General features: G+C 39.2%; 1 protein-coding gene across 5 annotated transcripts in view; it reads left to right on the top strand.

Annotated features, from left to right (window-relative positions):
- Positions 1-23,490, top strand: part of CCNY (cyclin Y) — a 113,633-nt gene that overhangs the window by 49,519 nt on the left and 40,624 nt on the right. For 4 of the 5 annotated variants that reach the window (XM_026068531.1, XM_026068532.1, XM_026068530.1 and 1 more), the window contains 2 exons: positions 13,925-13,999; positions 19,035-19,069. In XM_026068531.1, the coding sequence (XP_025924316.1) occupies positions 13,933-13,999; positions 19,035-19,069 (102 nt within the window). In that variant the 5' untranslated portion in view covers positions 13,925-13,932. Of the gene's footprint in view, positions 1-13,923; positions 14,000-19,034; positions 19,070-23,490 lie in introns of those variants that run through there. The other variant, XM_026068534.1, reaches the window with a different exon arrangement.

Here is a 23,490-nt window from a genome sequence, read left to right as displayed (position 1 = left end):
TCCATTAATTGTCCAGTACCTAAGACATGCACATTTCTTTGTAGCTGGTGCTTGTTTGTTACGTTATGTGCTATCATCAGCAGACTTCGTCATCTCATTATATTCACTTCATGTTTTGTATGTGTTAAAAAACAACTGTGACCCTTTCATTCTGCCCTTCATTTCCTATCTTTTAAGCAATTTTTGTCTCTGAAGGTACCTTTCATAGAATTTCATATCTGTATAGTTTCAGAAGCAGGTAACAGATGTTGTTAAAGCCTTTTAGAAATCCAAGTAGCCTATATCTACTAGATCTCCCATATACAAATATTTTTTATTATTGTTATTTGATATTCTTTAAGGGTAAAGAACTTCAGTAAGTCATGAGGCAAAACTTCCCATTGCAAAAACCTTGACTTTCCCTCTGTGTACCCAGATACTTTAAATATCAGGACCCCATTGTTAAACATAGGTTCTTCAGAAGGTGAGGACTTTCAGGTAGATCCCACATACTCATTTTATATGCTGTGGTTCCTGAATGTGGGAAGTTATTATTTTCACCCTTTGTAAGGGCAGTCAGAGTCTGATTGTATATCTGCTTGTATACATGCAACTCTTCCCAGTAAAACCTGCTGTGATGCTGTCTGGCCTGCTTTAATGAAAAAACATCTGACAAGATTTAAAATGATGAACTACTAGTGAGTAAAATGACTCACTGTACTTAGTCTTTTATTGGCGGATTAGGCAGCTAGGCCTTCTGATCTGAAAACTTCACATCTACTTAGGAATTGCTTAAACATGAGTTAATCTATGGTGTGACTAAATGTGTTTCTGATGGGAGTGTATATGGTTAATGATGTGGTTACTCTGTCATTGAGCTCAGTAGATTATCTTGGCAGTGACTTGATGAAATTGTTCTGATTAACTGTTAATATGCGATACTAGGAATTATCTTTTCTGATTAAATATGTTGTTTTTCTGATTTTCTTTTGTCATAGCAACCCTGAGGGCAGTACTGTAGACTGGCATGAGGTGCTTTTAACTGTTATGTAACCACAATGCACAGTTGGTCCTTTCGGTGTCCTAACCTGACTGGTTGAGCACAGGTCTGAATTTTGCTTCTGTGGATACATACAATGAACATTTAAAACTGTCGAGTTATTTAAGGCAAAAATAATTGAACTTGGTGAGTTAAATTAGCATTTCCCTGTCAGGCACCAATATGAAATGCTTGTATAAAAATGTTACACTACATATTGGCTGTCATTTACGTGTATCTTTCCAGCAACCTTGATATGCAAAACAGTACCTGGTGTCTGTAAATAAGCTATCTGAATTCAGCAGCACATGGCGTAGATGTGAGTGATTGTTTTTTTTATGATCAGGTTAGTGTGGTGCTTTATTTTATGCATATTTTGAGTTAATTGCCTGGTACCTTCATCAAGAAATACATTTGAGGAATAAGGGGAATCCCAGTATGCCCCACTCTGATGTGTCTGAGGAACGGAACAGTACAGATCAAACTAGTTGGAGGATCTAACTTGACCCTTGAGGTCCACTCCTGAACCTGATCTGAGACTACAGCTTGCTATGGCTGGGTTTCCTAATCAGATTTTCATAAGAAAAGGATCCAGACATTCAGGCAAGCTTAATGTGCATGTACACTTTTGAGAAAAGGCTCAGAAGATTAAGGAAGAAGAAACAATCCCAGATTTTTCAAGATTGGGGGGCTCAAGGATACTTGTTCTGCCTCTCCCCGTTTTCTTTAATTACATGGCCATACACTGCTTTCCCACTGGACTCCTGCTTCATCCTGAATCAAGAATAGACTGGTCTGAAGAATGCATTAGACTCTGCAGTGAAGGAGAAATTGCTTGTAGGACTCCCAACTGATTTGTTGCTGAAATGAAAGATATGTACAGAGGGAGTCAAGGAGAGTGGGATGTGAAGGCATGGGATCCAGCTTCACTCAAATACAGAGTGTCCACAGCAACAGTCTTTGCTGTGTGATGCCAATCAAGTCAGAAATTTCATAGCTGAAGCAAGATTCATCTAATTTAACTTTAACTGGCTGAGTCCTAGGTGATTTAGTCTGAGCTTGTCACTGCTGACTCCATATGCAGTCAGTGGAAAAGAGTAAGCACATACAGAGTTCAATGCATCTGTTCTATCCCAAGTGTTTGTTTTATGTTTGGACAGACAGCCTTCTGAAAGTGCATGCTTTATTCACTGTAGGGCAACTGCTTGAGTAGCTTAGGCATCTAAAAGTAACAACATTAAGATAGGAAAAGATGAACCTCACCTTATTGACGGTCACTAAGCATGTGCTCTTCTTCTTCTGGCATTCCAGATTGAGACTTGGAGTCTGATCAAAATGGCACCTAGAATTCAGTCACATGTTGACTTTATTTCTTTGCCTCAGTTCCTCATCTGTAATGGGAATAACAGTACCCCTCTTCACCTTTTTTATATACTGTATATACTTTAATCCTGCATGTATGCTCTACATCATGTCCTTGGATTCCAGTTTCACAGTGACCTTCCCCCTGCTTATCAATAGCACAGATACCCCTGATCCTGCATTTGATCTGATAACATTTAATCTGCCTGAATTTAGGAGGGCTGCATTACTTGCGGCTGATCAGATGAGTCTCAAGACTTGCATGTTAAGTGCACCGGCTGTGTCCATGTAACTGGGAGAAAAACAAATAGGAAGCTGTTTTTATCCTTTTTTCAGTTGCCCAGAGCTCCTATTAAGAGCTAGAGGGTTGCAAGATACCAGACTTGAAACTAATTACTGCTCTGGGACTGAATGTTACTTGTCCTGGGCATTGGGCCAATGTAATTTTTGGGAATAATTCTATGTTTGGGGCAAGAAGAAAACATTTCTGTAGGATTTCGATTTAAAAATAAATATATAAAACTTTTTGATGGCTGTTCTGAGCTACTCAAAGATTCAGAGTAATATAGTAAATCACAGTAAAGACAGATGGCAGTGTTTTAGATGGTTAGAGGTTTGCAACAAATAATACAGTACCAATATACTGCTTTTTATCACACTGGAAGTGGTATCTCCTACACTGAAAAGTGTGCAACATATTATATTGTCATAAGGTGTTTTGCCCAGATCAGCATTCAGTGATTCTGAGCTGTCTTTTCTGAGAACAAATGTCAATTAAAGATCTGCAATTGTTTTCTTCAGTGTTTAATGCACCCTCCTCCTTCCTCTTGCTCCTATTGCTTTGCCTGGTATATGGAATGCGGATGTGAGTTAAGTCGATCTGGGAATTTTCAGGGCAGGCAAAATACCTGGAGGTCACAGCTTTTTAGGTTTCCGAAGTGATAATATGTAGTCTGGGCAAGATTGAGGTGGGTTTGGAGCTCCCATCACAATAATGTTATATGTGTTACATGCATTTTAGAGTACTACACTGTGCATCTGAAGTGGATATACGTTAAGTGAGTTGTCTTACATGTCTTTAAGGAGAGCACGAGCCGTCTGGGCTTAGGGGCAATACTAAAATTCAGTAATAGAAGTGCTCAGTGGCTCAGATATGAGTATATACATGCACACGTGTTTTAGGTGTATGTGTTTATGGGCATTTACATACATGCAAAAATACAGAGTTTGAGCGGTGAGAGAGATTTTTAATTTAATGCCCATTGCAGTTCAGTTTTAGGTGATAGTCTGTATGTAGTACTGATTTTTTTTTAACACTATCTGGTAGCATGGCAATTTGGTTGCCATGTGAATATATATCTGCAGGGGAAAAATTGAAAGCCTGTTATTGTAGTTTACCAAGTATCCTGTGGTTTTCCTCGGAAAGGATTGCAAATTACATTTTTGCATATTAAAGAACAGTGGCTGCCCTTTAAATCACAGATGTACGTGTAGAAGTGTTTTATAATACACTCACACTGAACTTTCTGAGAAACCAGAATAGATCCTTTTCCCATTTATATTTCATGGATTACCTGTCTGCTGTTTGGTAAATACTTTAACTTTAGGTCACACAGCTTAGTAGGGAAGCAAAACAAGAAAGAAGAGATCCTGGAAAGTTGGCATTTTCCTTGGCATTTATTAAAATCACTTCCGTAAGGGAAAACCATGGAAGGTCCTTTAGCCATGCAGTGACCGGTTCTGCTGGGTTGGCATAAGGGCTTCTCAGAACTGGAGTCACTATTATGGAGTTACTTTTTTCCAGCTGGAAAGAGTTGAGCTATACAGCTCAACCTCGTATGCCCAGATTTGTAGAACATAACATATCCAAAGTCACTCCGTTTCTTACTGAGTTTTGTGGCAATAAGGTCTGTGTTCTGTAGAACAGCAAAATGAATATATCTCAGTGCAGAGCTGCCAATAATGCTTCAGTCCGAGATTAAGGTTTGCAATGTCAGCTCAACTGCGGCATGATGATGATTATGCTGCTGACTTTCTTTTTGTATTGATCTGTGTCTTCAAGTAAAATTGGTCAATTTAGCTGTAGGTTAACCCAGCACTTCTGCTGACTGGTATTGTGCATTTGACTCAGTGACAAAGAATTCCCTGCCAGCTGCTAACCTCTGGGTTAAATCTGTAGCAAGGGTGGCTGGGATTACAGCCAGCCTCCATTGTGGGCTTGATGGCTTGATGCCTCTTTTGGTGGAGAGCATGTTAGTACTTATATGTTTTGAATAAGCAAGTAAAATAATTTGGATTAGCAACAGCTGAAACCATTTGTTTAGGTCTGTAATGACACTGTGTTTACATCTGTGAAAGATTTGCATGTGTAATTTTAAATGATTGTTTTACAGTAAATAAGAGAATATCATAATTAATTTTCTTCTGATAAGCTTATGAGTGTTTTTTTTAATGTGTCTTTCACAATTGTTCTTATTCTGTCCTGTCTACTGTCTACCTTTGGATCTGACAAGGCATAGTAAATCCATTTTTGTGTGGTGTATAAGTGATGTAGAAATACTGGAGGAAAAAGGCATTCATGATGCTCAGTGTTGCTGGGGCATTAGATAAATGCATACATTCTGTTCAAGGTTAATAGGACAGCAGTTTTGTTCATTTTGTTGCTGTATGTGATTAAGTGGGCCACCGACTGACATTCAGAAAAGGATCTGAAAGAGCCTGGTGGAAGTGTCTATTTGATCATTTAACACCAGTCATTTGAAGAACACCAGAAAATGGGAAGTGTGAGGGAGAGGGCAGCTTGGGCCAGGAGGAAAGGTATTTTAGATCACTGTCCCCATGCAGGGTCTCCTGCTCAGTCACTCAGTTGCACTGGGACTGAGGAGGATAACAGAGACTGGGAATTTAACGAGGGAGTTAGCTGTGAGGTTTTGGGATGAAACAGCTCTCCAGAGGGATGGTCGGAGCCCTTGTGACGTGCTTCACCCCAGCACAGAAACCCAGGAGGCTGTAGCTCAGGTTCCTTAGTGTCTCTGAGAAATGATTATGATCTCAGACTTATTTAAAATGCAGAATTAATTGCACTTTCAAACAGGAAGGTGGTTTTTTTTCTTTCTTTTTCCCCCATTTCCTCCTGGGATCTTCTTGTACATATGCATTTTTACAGGTTTAGTAAAACATTGGCAGTACCCCTAAAGGAGGTATTTGGAGACTGTAGCAAATGAACAGCAGGTGTGTCAAGCTCTTGTATTCTTCTGTGTATTGTAGTTTTCTGTAATTTTTGTACATCTTTTAAGATAAGGAGAAAAGTATTTTGTATAATACTACAGCAAGCAGCAGGAAGAYACCAGTTTAAATAATTCCTTTGCCATCCCCTTCCGTACACTTCCTATTCTCTGAGAAAATAAGTGAATTATGTTCATTACTCTTGTTGATTTTAACAGGAAAATGTTTTTTCTGGAAAACTATAAATGTACAATATTTGAGAAGTTGCTTCTCTCTGCTGCCCTTAGATTTCCATTCACATGAGTGGTTACCTACTTTATCTACTCTTAAAGCCAGTTCTTTATGTGAGTGTTCTACGCTCCATTATTTTATTTATTTTATTTTGTTTTATTTACATTTCAAGTGTTTAGAATACTGTAATGAAGAAACATACTTTATATTATACTCAAAATCCAGAGAAGCAATGTTTTAATGTGATGTATATGTATAGGCACAGCCATTTATTTGTGTTAGGCACTGTTTACTGTGGACAACTCTGTTTAAGGAATGGGGGTGTTCTTGAATTAGTAAGAGCATAGAGTGGTTGGTCTCCAAGTCTATGCTGAATTCTTCATTTAATGTGGAGAAATTACATTTTCCTCTCTGTTTTCCCAAGAAAAAAAAGGATTTGCAATTGTATTTTGTTTTTTTTTAATCATTTGGTAACTTATGTGTTGATAAAACTTCAAAGCTTCATTTTTGCTTACAGTTAAAGCAAACACTAATAAATGCAGTACTTGAATGTATGAAAGATATTCATGAGATGAAATTGAGAGGGAAAGGATTTATTAAATGGTGTCTTTTGTGTTCTAAAATTAAGGAGAAGTTAAAAAAAAAAAACAAAAAGCCAGCTTAAGTGCCATCTTGTGAAGGATGATTTAGTTTGCTCATGAGATGTGTCTGGTTGGGAGACACTGCCATGAAAAGGAACATGAATCCTGAAAAATGAAACAAAGCTAAAAGTCTTTGTTACAAACCTTGTTCACCCTTGTTTTATGAAAAGTTATAGATATGGTTTTCCATCTAGAAGAGAAAATAAATAAGACTTCTGCTCGACTGATGCAATGTGTGTTCATGAGAACTGTTGTGTGTTACAACCTGGCTGACTGGCCTGGAGTAACTGCCCAGAAAGGAGCCGTGTTTGTCACAGAGAACTCCTTTTATTTGCAGCTAATTCCCTGTCTCCCCTGAAGACTGAGATCACAGCCGCGCCTGGAGCAGCGGCACCCTGGGGAGACACGTCGGGCCCCTCCGGTGCTTGGAGCGATAGGCAGAGAATACCAGAGCTCCCGGGTAGCAAAGATATACGTGTCTTTATATATATATATCTCCAAGTGCTTTCAGCAGTGCAGCCAAGGCTGAAGGAGCTTGCTCTTCCAGCCAATTGCCTTCTGAAAGCCTTCCAATTTCCAGCTTTGTTTTCTTCTCATCGTCACTGTCGTAAAGCACCAGAAATTCTTCATTAGCATTCTGTGCTCACAAGAAGACTACAGGCAAAAACACGGCTTAGAGTCATTTTCGGTTAGGGTAGGTTAGTTGCTCTTTACTCTAGATACGAAGCACTCTAAAAAAGCTGCTGATAAATCTCGTCGTCTCTTATCCTGTGACTGTGTGAGGTTTGAATGATGCAAGCTGAGGCTTCTGTGTAGTGGATCTTACATCTTCTAAACTGCAGTCTAAAAACAGACGCGTGTGTTTTTGTTATACAGTGAAATCAGGACATACAGTTCAGACTTATTTTGGCTGCGTGCCTCTGACAGCTATGAAGACTTCCAAAGGGCAGGCACTGCAGGTTACTTTATTCCCCATGCTTGACACATTCCATGGTTTTAGAAACATACCCAAAATTATTTACAGAAGTCTCAAATGGAAACTTTAGTACTAGATTCAGTCATACAGTTTTCCATGTGTTAGAGGTCCTGAGTCCTTTGCATAAATCCTAGGGTTTTTTTAAAAAAAAATATAAAAAAATACATAATGAGAGTGTGAAGTTGCTTTCTTCAGTGTTTGTTTCTTTTCTGTCTTTTCTTTTTTAAGTAATGGTTAGCTTTCTGCTAAAGATTGACAGGAGACAGATGAAGGCAAACCTCTTAGCTTTGGGGTACCCGTTTAACTCTTACCAACTCCAAAGGGAATTAATTTCTTTAGTCACGAGAATATATTTAAGGGAATATCTTCATTACTGTGCATGTAAATGACTGACTGGTGTTAACTGCAGTGAGCAGGCCACCAGAGTAAAAGAGAAGCAGAAAGAGATGAAGGGCAAGGAGACTTTGGAAGTTTATTTCAGCATTTCTTCTAGGGGCAGTGCTGGGGCAACTCCTCTGCTGGGCGGCACCTGTGGAGCATGATTTCTGCTCCTCCTCGCATGCGTGACGGCAGGTCCGGCTCGCTGGACGCTGGAGCAGCGCCGCAGCCCTCGGGGTCTACCTGCAGGGCAGACAGCTGCTGCCTGTGCCGGGGCTGCCAGAGCTGGCCGCGTGGCAGCGCGGGGAGACGTGTCCGCCCCCTCCGGACCTGTGCTCCCGGGAAGTCTTTCCCTGGCCATCCCAGTGAAAATCTTTCCCTCTCTCCCTGGCTACCTGTGGTTTGGTTTTTTTCTGTGTTTCCATGGTGATTGCTTTCTGTTCCCTTTTGATTTTACTCACTTGTGAATAGTAAGGCTTAATCAAACGTTGCTCATTGCTTTGTTTTTTAAGTTCTTGCTAAACAACTGTGTGATGGGTTTGTTGTTTCTCCCGCCCAAGACTGTACCGGGTGTTTGTCACTGAAACGTGAGGCCGGGGATGTGGAAAAGATGGCAAAGAGGCTAACTCATCTGGCTCATGGCCAGCCAGCTGCAGCTTGCCTCGGTGGCCGCCCTAGACAGATCTGCTCTTTGCTTTACCTGAGGTCCGTGTAAAGAACTCTAAAAAATAAATCTTCTGGGAAGAAGAGACATGGATTTATTTATTTTTAAGCAGATGATAGGTCACGAATTTGATCTGTGACACAACATTTTTTTCCCTTAATTACGGTGGTGTTTGTGCAATGGGAGTGATAGGCTGTGATCTCTGACTGTAAAGGGAAGGAAGCCAAGTAAGTTCACTAGATTATTTCAGAACTCTGTAAGCATCGAAAAAGTGTTTTACTGTGTTTAGGTTTTAGCTCATCATCAAATCAGCCTGTGAGCTTTGGCGATGCACACTTACCTGACTTCTGCTCTTTAAAGAAACAAACTAACATCTTATTTTTCCAATGGAAGAAGTGCGTTTTCCAAGCTGCTGCACCGCGGCGGGAGCGGCGGCTGCGCCGGGTTTCCTGGGGGCGCCGGGCAGCGGCTGTGCTGTGCGCCTTCCGCGCCACGGCGCGAGCTGCGGGGCGGGATACCTGCCCTCCTCCTCCTCCCCGGCTCGGTACGTCTGGCACAGTGCGCTCATGAGTGGAAGAAATGGCTTTTTTTTTTTTTGTTAAAATTTTGTCACAAAAGACACCTCATCCTTTTCTCTCGTTATCTTGTATAATATATTCTGACCATGAGTCTTAAGGCTTAAAACTTAGATCTTTCTGAAGTAAAAATTGTGGCCAAGTCTGATGCAGTTTTAGAAAGTGTACAAATGTGTCATAATGATGACTGGGCTTTGCTGAGACCTTGTGTTTAATAAGTTAATGCAATCAATAATTAAAAAAATTTTTTTTTTGAAGGTGTTGTAGAGTTTAGGCTAGAGGCCCCTCACATCATCTTATCTGACCTGTGTATAAGTCATAAGCCAGTAACTTGCATCTAGTTATTCTTAAATTGAGTCTAAAACTCGTACTTGACTAATGCCTAAAGATATTTGGCTGAAACAATCTTCTAGAAAATATCAAAATATGTTGAGTTCAAATTCCTTGGGTAGCTTCAGTGACTAATCGCCATTGTTTTATTTTTTAGATCTTTCTGCTTTTACTTTTCATTGTTTTTGTTAGATGTGCAGGATTGCAGAGAGCTTTTAGTGCTTACTCATCTCTCCCAGTGACAGTGCTCGTGAACTACAGACGCCTTTTAATTTTCCTTTTGATCAGCTAAACATTTTGAATTTGCCAAGACTCTCATTTTTAGGCATTTTCTCCGGACCTCCTGTCGTTTGTGTAGCTCTCTTTTTACACACATCTGAACTTTTTTCTTATCTGCTTAAAATGTAAAAACTGACGCTGTGTTCAGTATTTTTGGTATTGGTCTTGATAATGTTCTTAAAAATCTTGTTTGGAAATTAAAAATCTAGCCTGGGCTTTACTCCAAGTCTGAAACTAGTTTACTGCAAGTCTGAAATGCTTTACTGTCTGCTTCTTTCTGTGGCCGTGCCCAGGGCGAATCTCATTGTGTCTTCTGATAGCTGTATTCAACTTCAGGGCTGTTATACATGTTCCATGTTAAGTTAAATGCAAAAGCTACCTTTTTTTCTTACAGAGATAATGATTTTTTTGACATGATAAATCAGGATACTCCTTGAGAACTGGAAAAAGAAAACGATACTGTTCTTTGAACTATAAAAAGATCTCGGAAAATATTTTCTAGTCTATTTAACATTTCACTATATAGTATGATTTAAGGGTATCAAGTGTTGTTAGTAAAGCCTGTAGCAAAGCTCGACCTAAATCCAGTACAGAAGGATCAGTCCTAAGACTTTCTCATGAGAATTGTAAATTTTTAGGAATCTTGGAGTCTACATCTAAATTACAGATGATATTCTAATAGGGATTTTTATTCTGGAAGGGAGTCTAGCAAATTGTACTCTCAGTGGTGGCCAGTGGAAATTTTTTGTTTGTGGGTGTTTTTTTGTTTTGCTTTTAATGTATCTGAAGCAAAATACTTCAAAATGCTGAGATGCTCATTGTGGACAAAGGCAGGATGCTGGACTGGGTAGGTTAGGTATGTCCCAGTGCACAGTTAACTTGTTACTGATCCTAAGTGACTTCAGTATTCGAAACATCATATTAAGGAGGAAAACCACATTTTTCTTCCTAACTTTTTTTTCCAGATTTAATTACCTTTATTTAAGCAACTTATGGAAATAGTTGTTATCGTTGGCACAGGCTTTTGAAATGTTGCATACCTAGTATCTACACGTAAATAATATTTAGAAAGAATAAATATTAATAATTCATTGTTCTTTGTAGTTATTATTAATTATAAMTATTATAATTCTAAAGTATTTTAAGACACTGCGTTGCTCTATAAATTGTAGCAGTGAATTATTGTTTGCCCTGTCATTTTTTAAACAAATGGAGGGCTCACAGGAAGTCTGAAACCAGAGTCTGAAATTAAGAGCCAAGCTTATGACTCATGAACCAATATTTCCTGGAAAATATTTTATAGTGAAAGATTTTTGATTCGGACCATCTCTGAGACAGTGACCTTTTTTAAGATGCTGATTTTGGAATGCAGAGTAGCTGATGGAAATATTATCCACTTTAAATCTTTCTTTTGTAAGGCTGTGGTGAGTTACAGAGCAGACTGCTAGCAGTGGAAAAAATATTGGTACAGATTTCAATCGCTGGTATTTCAACTCCTGTATTTTCTCCTAGTAATAGTTGAATATTGCTTGTTTGAGTTTAAATCTCTCTTTATCATCGGTTATTCTATTACAAAATGGGTAGGCCTTTCATATAGTCATTTTTTTTTTCATGACATTTTTGAAATGCGAGGAAGAACTACTAATAGCACTGAAGCAGTATGAATGTATTACTTTCACTCGGATGCAGGTAACCTTCTGATAGCTAGTGCCTTTTGGTGATGAGTTAGTAACGTCAGGTGTCTGTGCGCATCATCTGACGCAGTTCTAACCTTAAATCTCTGTTGCATAGTTTCTAATGGCAGTCTATAAGGACAAAATGATGACAAATTAAGAGGTCTTTATGTTCAAATTGTACAGTAAGTTAAGACATTACTTACCTAAGATCAGCTAGAGACAGAAATCTTATTTGCATATTGTGCAACTTCTTTCCTTGCAGTGCTTCGGTAGGGGAACGGTGATGGCCCGGCCCGGCGGTGCCCCGCGGAGATGTCGGAGCCCTCAGCTGCCCTCTGCGGCGCTGAGATTCACCTCCTGCCCTTGGAGCCTGTTTCCCTGACCTCCTCCCCTTCGGCTCCTGCCAGGGGAATAACAGTTCATCAGAGCTAGCACTTTTTCGATAGTCCATGTTTCTGCAGAAAGACTTTGTCATCCATAGTTTCATTGCTTCTGTGCAGCAGCCTTTAATAAGGCAGGAGTCTTGCATGGGCGCCTCTTGGCCGCGAGATGTGGCAGTGGGTTTCTCCTTYCTTTCAGCCCCTCCAGCAGGTTGTAAACCTGTACCAGGCTGTCGGCACTTCCCCCGCGGATGATTTCCTAGGCATGAGGGAAATAAAGGTTTGGCTATTTAAGTGCAGTGTTTTGAAAGATGAGCCCAGTTTCATGTTATCGGTCCTGTTACGTTGATTGAGTTTGCTCTGCTGTACTGTAGAGTTTATAGAAAAACTGTCTACAGTGAGATTAAAAAAATGCATTTTTTTAAAATTTAGAGAGATGTATTTTGCTGTTTTATAAAAGGTGAAGAGGATGGTAAAAGATGATATGCTTTGCTGTTTTAAAATACTGATACTCTTTACCTAATGAATTGTATCTTGAATTCAGCTTTATAGAAAACTGTCCTGAAATAAAAAATAATCTTTATCAGCACTCTCCATCTCATTGAGTGTTTTTTTTTCTTCTCCGGTTCTAAGTAAAGCACAGAAAGTAAAATGAAAATGTTTCTAATCACTGTCCTTTCAAGTCAAAACTTCTAGTAGTTAGCTGGCCTTTCCAGGAGAATGGAAACCACTTTCCTATGTAATTCTAACATTTTTATTCCTTTGTGGTTTTGATAACAATAAGCTCCCTTTCTAACTGAAAAAAAATTAGTCTGTACAAGGGATTGTTGTTTGTCTGTGTTGCTAGACTCTTCTTTGTCAGTGGGAAGATCATGTTCACTCCAAAAGTGATCTCTAGGTACCAGCACCACGTGAGGCTGCTCGTCTCGTGGGCTGCAGAACACAGGGAGATGAAAAAGAAACCATGGGAACATTAAGGGGAATAAAACAGAAGGAAAACAAATTTGTAGACAGCAGTGTGGTTAGGAGAAAAAACGGGGAAGTGGAAGACTCAGTAAAATTGTCAGTAAAAGGGAGAGGAGGAAGACAGGATGGTGAAGGAAGATGGAAAGCTGTCAATGGGAGGACTTGACCCCTGGGCAAAAAGCTTTTGTTTTGTTTTGGGAAGAGCCAAGGCTTGATTTGCAGTTTTGCTGAGCTTCCRTAGAGATACGGCAAGGGGGAGAAAGAGAAATGCACAAAGCCAGGGTAATCACCAAAAACAAACATATCAGTGCTCATATGGAAACCAGCGTAAATGTCTGTATCAAATACCCGAGAAAGTGTATGCAGAGATGAGGAGAAGGCAGGAAACTGAGGCTGAAATAGCCACACTGCGGGAGCACACAAAATGATACAGAAAGACCTGCTGCTTTTAACAGCATGCTCTCAGGTGGATGTGGGCGTATAAGGGTTTTGAGGACTTGGTAGTGGAGTGTAATTTGAGAACAAATAAATTCAGGGGATTTTAATCTTGATAGCAAAAATAACATTTGTGGAAGTTTATATAGGCTCTTTTAGGTTGGAATCTTTAAACCTGGTACATGCTTTTTAGGAGTGTTTTCTTAGAAGTTGTCATAGCAAGAAATAGGTCCATCTCTGAAGTATCAGAAAAGTTTGATGTTTTGTACATCTTGACCTTTTAAAACACTCTGGCCTAGACTTGACTTGTTTACATTGAGCTGCAATAAAACCACTTACTGCAATCACGTCTATTCATGGAAACCCATTTCTCTACAGAGGGCTATGTATTTATTTTATAATACTTAATTCTTCTATAATTACGTATAATAAGATATGTTCCTGTGCTTAGCAATGGCTTTGGGGGATGGGTGGAAGACACTAATGAAAAATGAATAATTCCTGACTTGTATACAGACTTCTAAAGCTGCTTTATCTGTTTTAATCCAAAAGCAACTCTGACACCCGAAGTCTAATCCCAAAGCTGTGTTGATACAAGTGATTTGCATGCCAAAAAGAGCCACTTGTGTGAAGAAGGGTAGAAAGAGTGGGCCTCAAAACTAATTTTGTTTTACAAAAGCTGCTTAAGTATGTAAACTTGGTCTTATTAAAAAGAATGAGAAAATCTGTGTATACTGCTGGTTAAACATAAATGTTTTAACATTCTATACTTTCTTTCTTTTTTCCAGATTTGAACATGGAATTCAACCCATCAGATCATCCACGAGCCAGTACGATATTTCTCAGTAAATCTCAAACAGATGGTAGGTTACTGAATTTATTACAATATTCCTCTTGCAGTTATTTCTAAACCCTTTGTTAGAATGCATGCGATAGTCTTTCAAGGTCTTTTAATATATGATAAAAAAAAAAAAAAGCTGTTAACACAGAATAATTTCCCCCCTGCGTGACATCAGTGGTGCAAGTCAAAGACTTTTATAGGCATCCCACTGAAGTTGAAAGAAGTCACATCTTTAGTTAGTTAAAGTATCAGACGTAGTAGCAGAAGGTACAGAGTTGAGTCCTGTCATGGGTTGAATTTATAAGATCCAAAAAGTCATTGTATCAGAACTACAAATATGGATAAGTTTCATATAATTAAAATTAAAAAATACTTTCCCTAAGTGCAAAATTTTCTGTGCAACTGTTTTTTAAAAACTCTGAATGATAGGCCAGGCTTCTGGGAAATATGATTTGGGCGTATGTTCTTGAAGAACAGTGTTTCCTCTAATACAGCTCATACTGCAAATGAGCTCAATAGAAGATTTTAATAACAAAACAACCTCCTCCCCCCCAGACATTCTCTCTTTTTCTTTCATTATGGATTTGATATAATCATTTATTTGTCTGGAGTATTTTTTTTATTTGTAAACAAAGTGATCCCTTGGGAGTTACATCTTTTAAGCAAACCTCTTGATACAGTTAGTAGAATAGAAGCCATTTACTCTGGCTCTTTCATTCACTGTTGGACATGTATGACATATTCTTTTAGAAGCAGATGAGAATAATCAGTGCAAAACACAGTATTTTCTACCCAGACCTTCAAAGCAGTTTCTGTATTGTAATTCTGATGGTACAGTATGAATTCTTTGTCCCTCTTTCTGCTGCTTATGAATGCTGGTTTTGATTTGCACAGTAAATTGCAGTGTCAAGCACATTACTTTAAAAAAATGTAGTTTTCTCTTACTGTATATTTTTGCTAATTTTTGAACATAGCTAATACAAAGAGGATACATTTAGGCCCTCATCGAAGAGTTGATTGTGTGAGTACCTCTTCTGCTCTTCAGACTGTCCCTCTGAATTCAGCCCTGGTTCTGTCAATGCCTTATTATGTGGTTTTGAATGGGATTTACCATCTTGATCTGGTTTGGTAGTCTGTGAAATGGGCATGATAATATTTCCATTGTACACTGTATTATGAGGATTAATTTATGTCTGTTTTATAGTGTTTTGAAACTGTATAATATTTACATGGATGCTACATTTTTCCAGTTTCAACTTATTGAAAAAATGACAAATTCCGAAGTCCAACAACTAAAAATTTGACCAGACCTGATGATTATATTTAGTTGTATTAGTAGTGATTAATTTATTGCAATATGAAATTAATTGTAAGCTTTTTTTAAAAAATGACAGTTTACACCCATGCTAGGTGGCCTATGAAAGTTTCTTCTAGTTTAATATGAAGAGTTGATATATTGTCGTGTGAGAGTAATGAATTTAGTGAAACACTGTAGAAACCTTATCAATAGGGATATAAAATCTGTTCAGCTATCCTTGATGACAGAGGAAAAAAAATTCAAAGGCTATCTTGCCTGTGCAATATGCTTGTTCGGGGGAAAGTATAAGAATATAAGGTTCCTTATACAAAATACAAGCATTTTATTGCATTTTGGTGTTATGCGACATTCCTGAATATTGTGTGATAAATCCTAACAGCTCACTTATTTCCACAATGGGCCAAAAGTACAGCTAGCCAAAATACTTATTCCTGTGAGTTGTCCTACCAAAATGGGATGGTTCCTGACAATATAAATGTTTGCAGGATGTCTTTAACTTCTGTGAATGCTTTATGATAAAGCTTTCCCTTGTTTGCTGAGCTTGGCCTGTAAACAGGATGGACTAGGTCATTGAAAAGCCACGCACTGTTTAGTGTGTGGTGGTGGTGAAGACAGGGTTTCCAAACCTAAGCACCACAATAAGATAACTTCCTTTCCTTTCCTTGTAAGAGCAAGAGGACAATGGTTGTTGTTCCAGGGTGCCGGTAATAGCCTTTTCTATTAGTTGGATACAGCTGTCCTCTTTTCCTAACTTGCATGAGGTYTTCCCGGTTGAATATACTGGCTAAAATTTGCAATATCAGTGCAACAGTGTGCTTCAGACAAAAAGCATTTTGCAATCTCTGTTTACGTAGGGGGTAGAAGTGGAGCAGGCTGCACTCTTTTTAATGTAACCAGGACCAGTCTCCTGTTTCTATGGCAAGATGAAATCGAACCATTTACAAATTCCCCAAATGTGAGGCATTTCTATTGATGTGTAATTATTACCACAAGGATATTGCCTTCTGTCCTGATAATGCTAACATTGTTTATAGAAATTGCACAAAGGAGACTTCTATGACAGTTCAATAAAAAATACGTATATATACATTTCCCCACTCCCTTTTATGGCAGGATAATATATATTCCTACTATAGTAAAAGTTCAACAATAACAACTGAAAGTGGCTGCAAAAATGAGAACAGGTCATTGACCTTAAAATTAGGAAAATCAAGAAAGTTTGGCAGTATCTTGCATCTCAGTATCCACTTGAATTCCATTCCAACTTTCAAGTTTTAAAATGTTGGAGAGAAAATGTAAATTTTTGTATTTAATTGTTTAAACTGTGACTCTAAATCTGTCCAGCTTCATTTTATCAAAATGCCACGCTTGGAAGCCAAAAGCCTGGAGTTGCAATTGGGAGTTTATGCTAGAAAATGATGGTTAATTATAAAGCTAACATCCAGTGGTCTGCTGAAGACCATGGTGTGCTGTGTGAGCAGCGCAAAGTATCTCTAAACTGGCTGAAGTCAAGTGGCAGGGAATTCCCTCTTTACAACAGTTTTGTTCGTGCAAAGCTGGCAGAAGTGGCTCTCTGGCGATAACTGTCCACCCCTGGCTTGAAGGGAGAGTTGCTGTGATCAGAAAAGAAGGCAACAGAGCGCAGTTGTGACAAAATGGGTTTCTGCTATGCCTGATTCCCCATCAACATACATTTCTTGGAGGAAAAAAGAAAGAAAGAAAAAAAAAAGCCTTGTGCTGTGGCAGGCTGGTCCTGAAGCAGGAGAGCCCCGCTGGCCTCTTGGAGTCCCTCACTGGAGAGTCAGGGCTGACTATATTGCTATTAGATGGGAAAAACAGGGGAAAGCAGGTTAACAGGGTGCTTGGAAGAACGTGGCTGCAGCACAAACGGGGTTTGAACGGGGGAAATGAGGGGCATGTATAAATATGTTCTTCTGGAGATAGGAAATAGTAAATGGGAATGAGCTGTGAGTGATATTCTTGCTTTGATAGATAATTGTACTGTCGCAGGGAATTGAATAGTGCAATAGGCACAAGGAAAAATATGAAAGAAAAAAACTGAGGTAGGGAAAACAACCTGGTTAAAAATAGAATTTGGGATGCATGTGCAGGCTGTGTTTCTAGGGTTTTGACCATAATAATTTTATATGCAGGATGATTGCTTATGACTGTTAAATACTTAAGCGTGTGCAAAATTTAGCAGTTACTTGCTGTTAATTTTCACTTATATGCTTTACTAAGTTTACATGCCGCTTGTCAGAATTGTTTAATGCCTTTGCATGGCAGTATGCAATACTAGAAAAATACTCTGGCCATTCTTAGAAGCTAGCACCTACCATCATTTTGTTGCTTCCCTTCAGATTACTCATGGGCCTTGCTTGTGGAAAATGCAGTGTGTGGAACTTAAGTGTAGTGCAGTGTTTCAGCAGGATTTCAAGCGGTTTAACTATTTACTAGACAATCAGAATTTTCCTGCTCTTCCTGTTTAATTCTGTTTCTTATACAATGTCCATAAATGTGGATCTGAGCATGTACTAAGTGACATGGCTAACATTTGTCATGTGTGATTCTCCTTTCTGCTCCCTGGGAGGAAAATTATGTAAGGATTTTAAAAAGTTTTTTTCTTATTTTATTTTCATTTTATGTCTGCATTAAACACAATTATTTCACAGTATTCACACATACAACCTTGTTTATGTGAGATTGCTTGCTTATAAAAATCACAAATAATGGCTTCTCATCCAACAGGGAATGGACAGGCTATCCCACCATTATGAACACTCTTATTTTGCTAAGCGCATTGGGTTGTATAGCTTTCAAATCATAGTACACCAAAGTGCATTTAATCACCTACAGCATGAAACCATCATTATTTTAATCCCGCAGTTTGATTTATGTATTAGTTGCCTCCAGACTTGTATGCTAAATGCTATGGTAATTTCCCTGGAACAGAACTCCACAGGCTCTCTATGGGGTGAGTTAATTGGGAAAATGTTTTAAAAAAATCAAATAGAGTACATTTAATCAGCTGTAATAAACATTTGTCTGACAGTTAAGACTTTGAACATCTCCCTTGTTCCTGTTGTTTAATTTCTGAATATTTTGGCTAAGAACTGTGGCTCTGACTTGCAATCCTTACTTGTGGTCACTAGTTCTTAACGGAGTAATACCATTTTCATTATTATATCAAATATGAATAGTAGTTTCAGGATTGCACCTGATCATTACAGAAGGCAGCAGTCTAATGCATGTATTCCTAAGGCTCCTCTATGGGGGTTAGTGCATAGTAAGCTATGGTGAGAATTTACTAACTCCGTGGTATAGCTATTTTAGGTGCTTTCTTACCTGCAAGGTAGTATAGGCCACTTTGCAGCACAGTACCTTGCAGGCAGGCATTGGCAGTGTCAATCAGGAGTATCCACACAGAGAACTGATGAAAGATGGCTAATACACTGTAGCTTACTGCGTATTAACTTCCCCATGTGGACCAGCTCCTAGTGAAGTACCCAAATAGATGAGTATTTTAATCCATCACCATGCTGGCAAGCATAAATGCCTTTAAGTGTACAGATACATGTTCCTTCTGTGTTTGATATAGAAATGTACTTGGTTAGTGCAAAAGCAATGATAATGTTACACATGGATAGCCTCCTGTACTTTTTATTATAAATGGTATATAAGAAGCTTAACCGGGAAAAATAGTCATGTAATATTTCTATCATATTTTGTGTTTTTGCAGTGAGAGAAAAACGCAAGAGTCTCTATATAAACCACGTAAGTGAAAATGCCTCGCTATGCAGCTTTCTGCTTGTTGTCTATATTATACAGTAAATAAGAGTTATCAAACGTGACTTCCATATCGGTGAGAGGGTGCTGATGCTTCAGATGTCTGTTCTGCATCTGGATCCAAAATTATAGGTCTCTACTACGTGAGCTAGTGGACTCGATCTATTGGTTTGATGATAGTATCGTGTTCACAACCACTGTACGTGGGTAACTACTACTTAGGACAAAGAGCTGCACACATTAGTATGATTTTCAAAATTAGTACAGAAATTCTCAAAACTTTGAATTGCATTTACATGTAAGTTTGTTTTTGCTAGAAGATCTATAACATTTCATATTTACACAAGAGGTTCTGAAGAACCTGACCAGTGTTGATGCAATGTAAGTGTGTATTTGACATGTGGTACATGCTGAGTACGGAGTCAGATTTTTGATATGTTTATGCACTCTGGCCATTTGTCAGTTCACTTCTTTTCTGTTTGCATATAACTGCCAGGAAAGCCGTGAGCAAATGCCCCACAGCCTGCTCTGGGTTCAGGCTCTTTGCCACTGTTAGTATTGTTTGTATTACTGAAACACCTGGAACCAGTGTGATTCCCAGTATTTTAAGCCCTATGCTAAAAAATCTGGAGTCAGGACCCAATAAAATTTGGAAAGAATTAATTGTCTCCCAAAGGGTATTTGCCTTTAGGTTGAACTGGGAAGAAGTTCCCAAACTTTTTGCTCTCTAGAGCGGCCGGCCATAATTTCATGAATCACTTTTAATCTGGTACAGCTGCTGAAAGAGACAGCTGCAGTTCAGAGCCTCTCCTCTCTCCTTCCCTCCCTTTGCGCTGGTGCGASCGTTTGTGCAGCTCTGGGTAGACTGGATCGGGGCCTGGCTCCAGGTGGATTTACCCCAGCTAAAAGCTGAAGTGGATCTGTTCCCAAATGCGATTCACGTCAGTGCTTGCACCTGCACAAAGGGAGGCAGAAGCGAGCAGCCCAGTGGGGTGAGAAGGCAGGACTGCTTCATTTGTTGGCAGACCTGCTTTGTGCTGATTTAGGGAGTTTCTGAGGCTATAGCCTAGCTTCAGAAGAAAGCTGAGATTTTCACAACTTGACGAGAGTTAAGATTTTGAGAAAGTCATGAAATACTGTACGACATAAAATCCTGGGAACTGGCTATACTAGGTCAGCAAATATTCCCTGTGCTTCCACCTTCTCTTCCCCTGTAAAACATCGCCAATGTTGACAGTGCATGTGAGAGTAGTTTGCTTTGCAGCTGTATTGTTATAATGTTCTTTGTAAAGCTAATGCGCTGGGTTCCTGTAAACTCAATAACGTATGCTCAGTAACCCCCAGCAGGCTTTTTAGCCTCAAACTTGTAGGGTTCAAAGCAAAAACCCAAATATTCAGACACTGAGAAACAAGGTATTAACTGAGTTTCTGTGACAATTCGGCTATCACAGATGAAATTCTCACATGGCCGTAATCTTTTCAAGTCATATAAGAGATGTATTCTGCATTAGACAGGCTGAGAGTGGGTTTCTCTGGCAAATCAAACAAAAATAACTACTACAAATTGTGCTGTAAGCACACTGTTGCAGGCCCTGGAATAAAATACTCTTCAGCAACGCGGCGGGCAGGGAAGCACTGCGAGGCCGGGTGTATCCATATGGTCCTGTCAGAACTCTGGGCTGAGCTCTCACCCTTTTGGACCTGTTACAGAAGAGGGGAGGAGGGTCATTTCGGTGGGAGTTGTGTTCTTGGGAGATGGCTGTTGCAATTTATCCTTTTTATACCCTAAGCAATATACCTCTTCCTATTTTCTTTCCTTCTTTTTTTTAACTGTCATTGAAAGCATTGGCTAAAGTTGCAGCAATGTAATCTTTCTTTGCTTTCGGTTATTCTTACCTAAAATTCGACTTCCTTGTGCTTGTAAAATACCTGTTCTAAATTCTAAAGCTAAAGAAACATATGAAGTTGAAGTCCTTGCCATGGCTTTATCTATGGATGACCCTACATGTTATTCAAGTTTTTTAGGCAGTACTCATTGACAACCCCTATTTTCAAATGTGGCCCGTGATATTAAGTTCTTAGTGAGGTGGTGTTTTGAGACACGGTTGACTTCAGCACACCTGTGAGTATTCATTCAGCACCTCCTAAATATGTAGGCTGCTACAGTTGATGCACAAACTGGTGATCATTTTTGAAATGGTTGCTGTGGCCTTGTACATAACTGGGAGCTGTGCTTAGATTTTTAGGCTGCAGGGGACCATCACAATAATCTTCCTAGACCTCAAAGAAAATTGAGGAAATAGTTAAAGATTTAACAGCTGTATGTGACAAATGATGGGTAGCATTTAGGTGTTAAGGAAATTTAGAATATGCTCTGTTGGTTGTTCAGTTCTTTTTCACCGTTTTTTGGTGTGTTGTAAGAAGTGCCTTTCTCACAGGACCTATGCCAGTGCATTTGCTTCCTTACTGATTTAAAGTGCTGAGTCCCCACATCTGCTCTGGAGGAAACAAGCCAGAGGATGTGGATTTTGGAGCGTTGTTTTGTCTTCCTTTAACAAGAACTCACTGTAGTGCAACACACTTCTTTTTTGTATTTTTTCCATAAGGTCTTTTTTTTTTCTTTTATAAGTCTGTATATACTTATTCTCCTTTTGTGACAAATAACCAGAAGATTAGCAATAAAGTATTTTTATCCTTCTGGACTGTATCTTATGGCTTATTTTGCAGGCAGAGTTGAACATCTCCCAAACGATCAGGGTGGCTAGCAAAGAAGTAGCAAAAAATGTTGTGCTTTCTCTTTTTTAACAGCTTGTCTAGTTCTGTGTAAAACCAGATAGTAGTTTACACACTGCAGTTTCAAAATATTACCTATGAAATAATCTAATTTAACTAATGAGTTAAAATTAGCTCTTTTTTGATCATAGGTGCCAACTGTGACAGTTTCTGGAAAAAATTTCCGGAAACTTAAAGGAATTTATATCAAGTTGTTAATTTTGCTTGTATTTTCCTGTTACGTTTCTCATTTAAAAGTGCACTTTCTCATTATCACTGCATTGTTGTTCTTTTCCTTTGGAGCTTGCTCTGGTTTGTAGGATATTTTCATTGGCCGAATAGTTTTCTTTCATCCCCGAACACAAGTAGGGTGTTCTTGCTTTGGCTTATTACGTGTTTCTCAGGCTGGCAGTTGCAGAGTTTTAGATTCTCCTTGTCAGTGGGTGAGACGGAAAAGTGCTGCAGCTGCCCTTGTGTTGGGTGGGGAAGGAAAGGGAGAAAGAATGGAAGTGGGGAGGTGACAGTGCCTCCATCTTCCCACGGGGATGACGGGATGACGGGCTTGGGACGGTGCTGGATCCTCTGCGTGACAGCAGCGCTCATCCTTGTAGGGGGGTTGGAATAAGCGACGGAGGGAGTTACTGAGTCACGGCGTATCTGGTGTTTTTGCTTTCTTCCAGCTTTTTTGAATTTCTACCCAATTGCTCCTTTCACGTTGAATTGACAGTTGCTTTTTTGTTATGCCCTTGATGCTTCTTCACGCGTGCTTTTGTCTTTGCTTTTAATCTGCTTAGTCAAGCTGCTTAAGGGGGATAAAGATGCAGACTGAGATAAAGGTGCTTCCTTTTTCGGTGATGAGAGGTTGCATCAGCATAAGGAAAGCAAACAGGAAGACGTGTGTTGTGTTTTCTGTTTCCAGTGGGGGAGGGTGGAGAAAGAGGGGAGCTTCTGTTACTGGTTGCAGTAGCTAGTTTTCTGGAATAGGTGATTTTGTTGCAGGGAAAAGGAGCAGCACAGGGGAGGGAGAAGTTGCTTCTCTCTATCAAGATTTACTAGGTATTTTCCCCTCCAGGCAATATGAAAATGCTTCATTTGCTAAAGAACTTTCCTATTCTTCTTTGACACTGTATGTTTTTAAAATCTAATCTGTGTTTAGGAACAGTAATATCCAGTAAAAATAAGGGGAAATTTTTGCATACTGGAATATTTCTGAAAGAAGATAAATCCTGTGGAGAGGGGTGTAATGTTTCTCTTCAGCATTTTGTGGATTTTGGAGTTTAAATTAACTTGAACCTTGGAGCAGCAGCTGCCTTTCAGCAGCATCTTGCTTAGGGAGCTGGAAATGACTTCCACTATTAAGACTGAACTGTATGTTCAAATTCCAGCAGGCTTAATATCATTTTTATCATTCTTAGTAGATAAATATACTTTTGTGTATAGACCCAAGTTTGTTCAGTGTCCTGGGGAAGAGTTCCTGGGCATCATTCATGTCAGGAACCTGGTGCCGATGAGTGATCCTGCAGTGATTTACATGGTGGGTCCCTGCTGATGGGGACCTGCAGAGAATGGAGGGGCCCTTCAGTGTACGTTGCCTGGCACAAGCAATCTCTGGGAGCTTTTTTTGCATTCTTGAAATG

This window comes from Apteryx rowi, unplaced genomic scaffold, assembly GCF_003343035.1.
Source record: "Apteryx rowi isolate R43461 unplaced genomic scaffold, aptRow1 scaffold_274, whole genome shotgun sequence".
NCBI lineage: Eukaryota > Metazoa > Chordata > Aves > Apterygiformes > Apterygidae > Apteryx > Apteryx rowi.
This window is presented reverse-complemented; position numbering and strand designations above follow the sequence as displayed.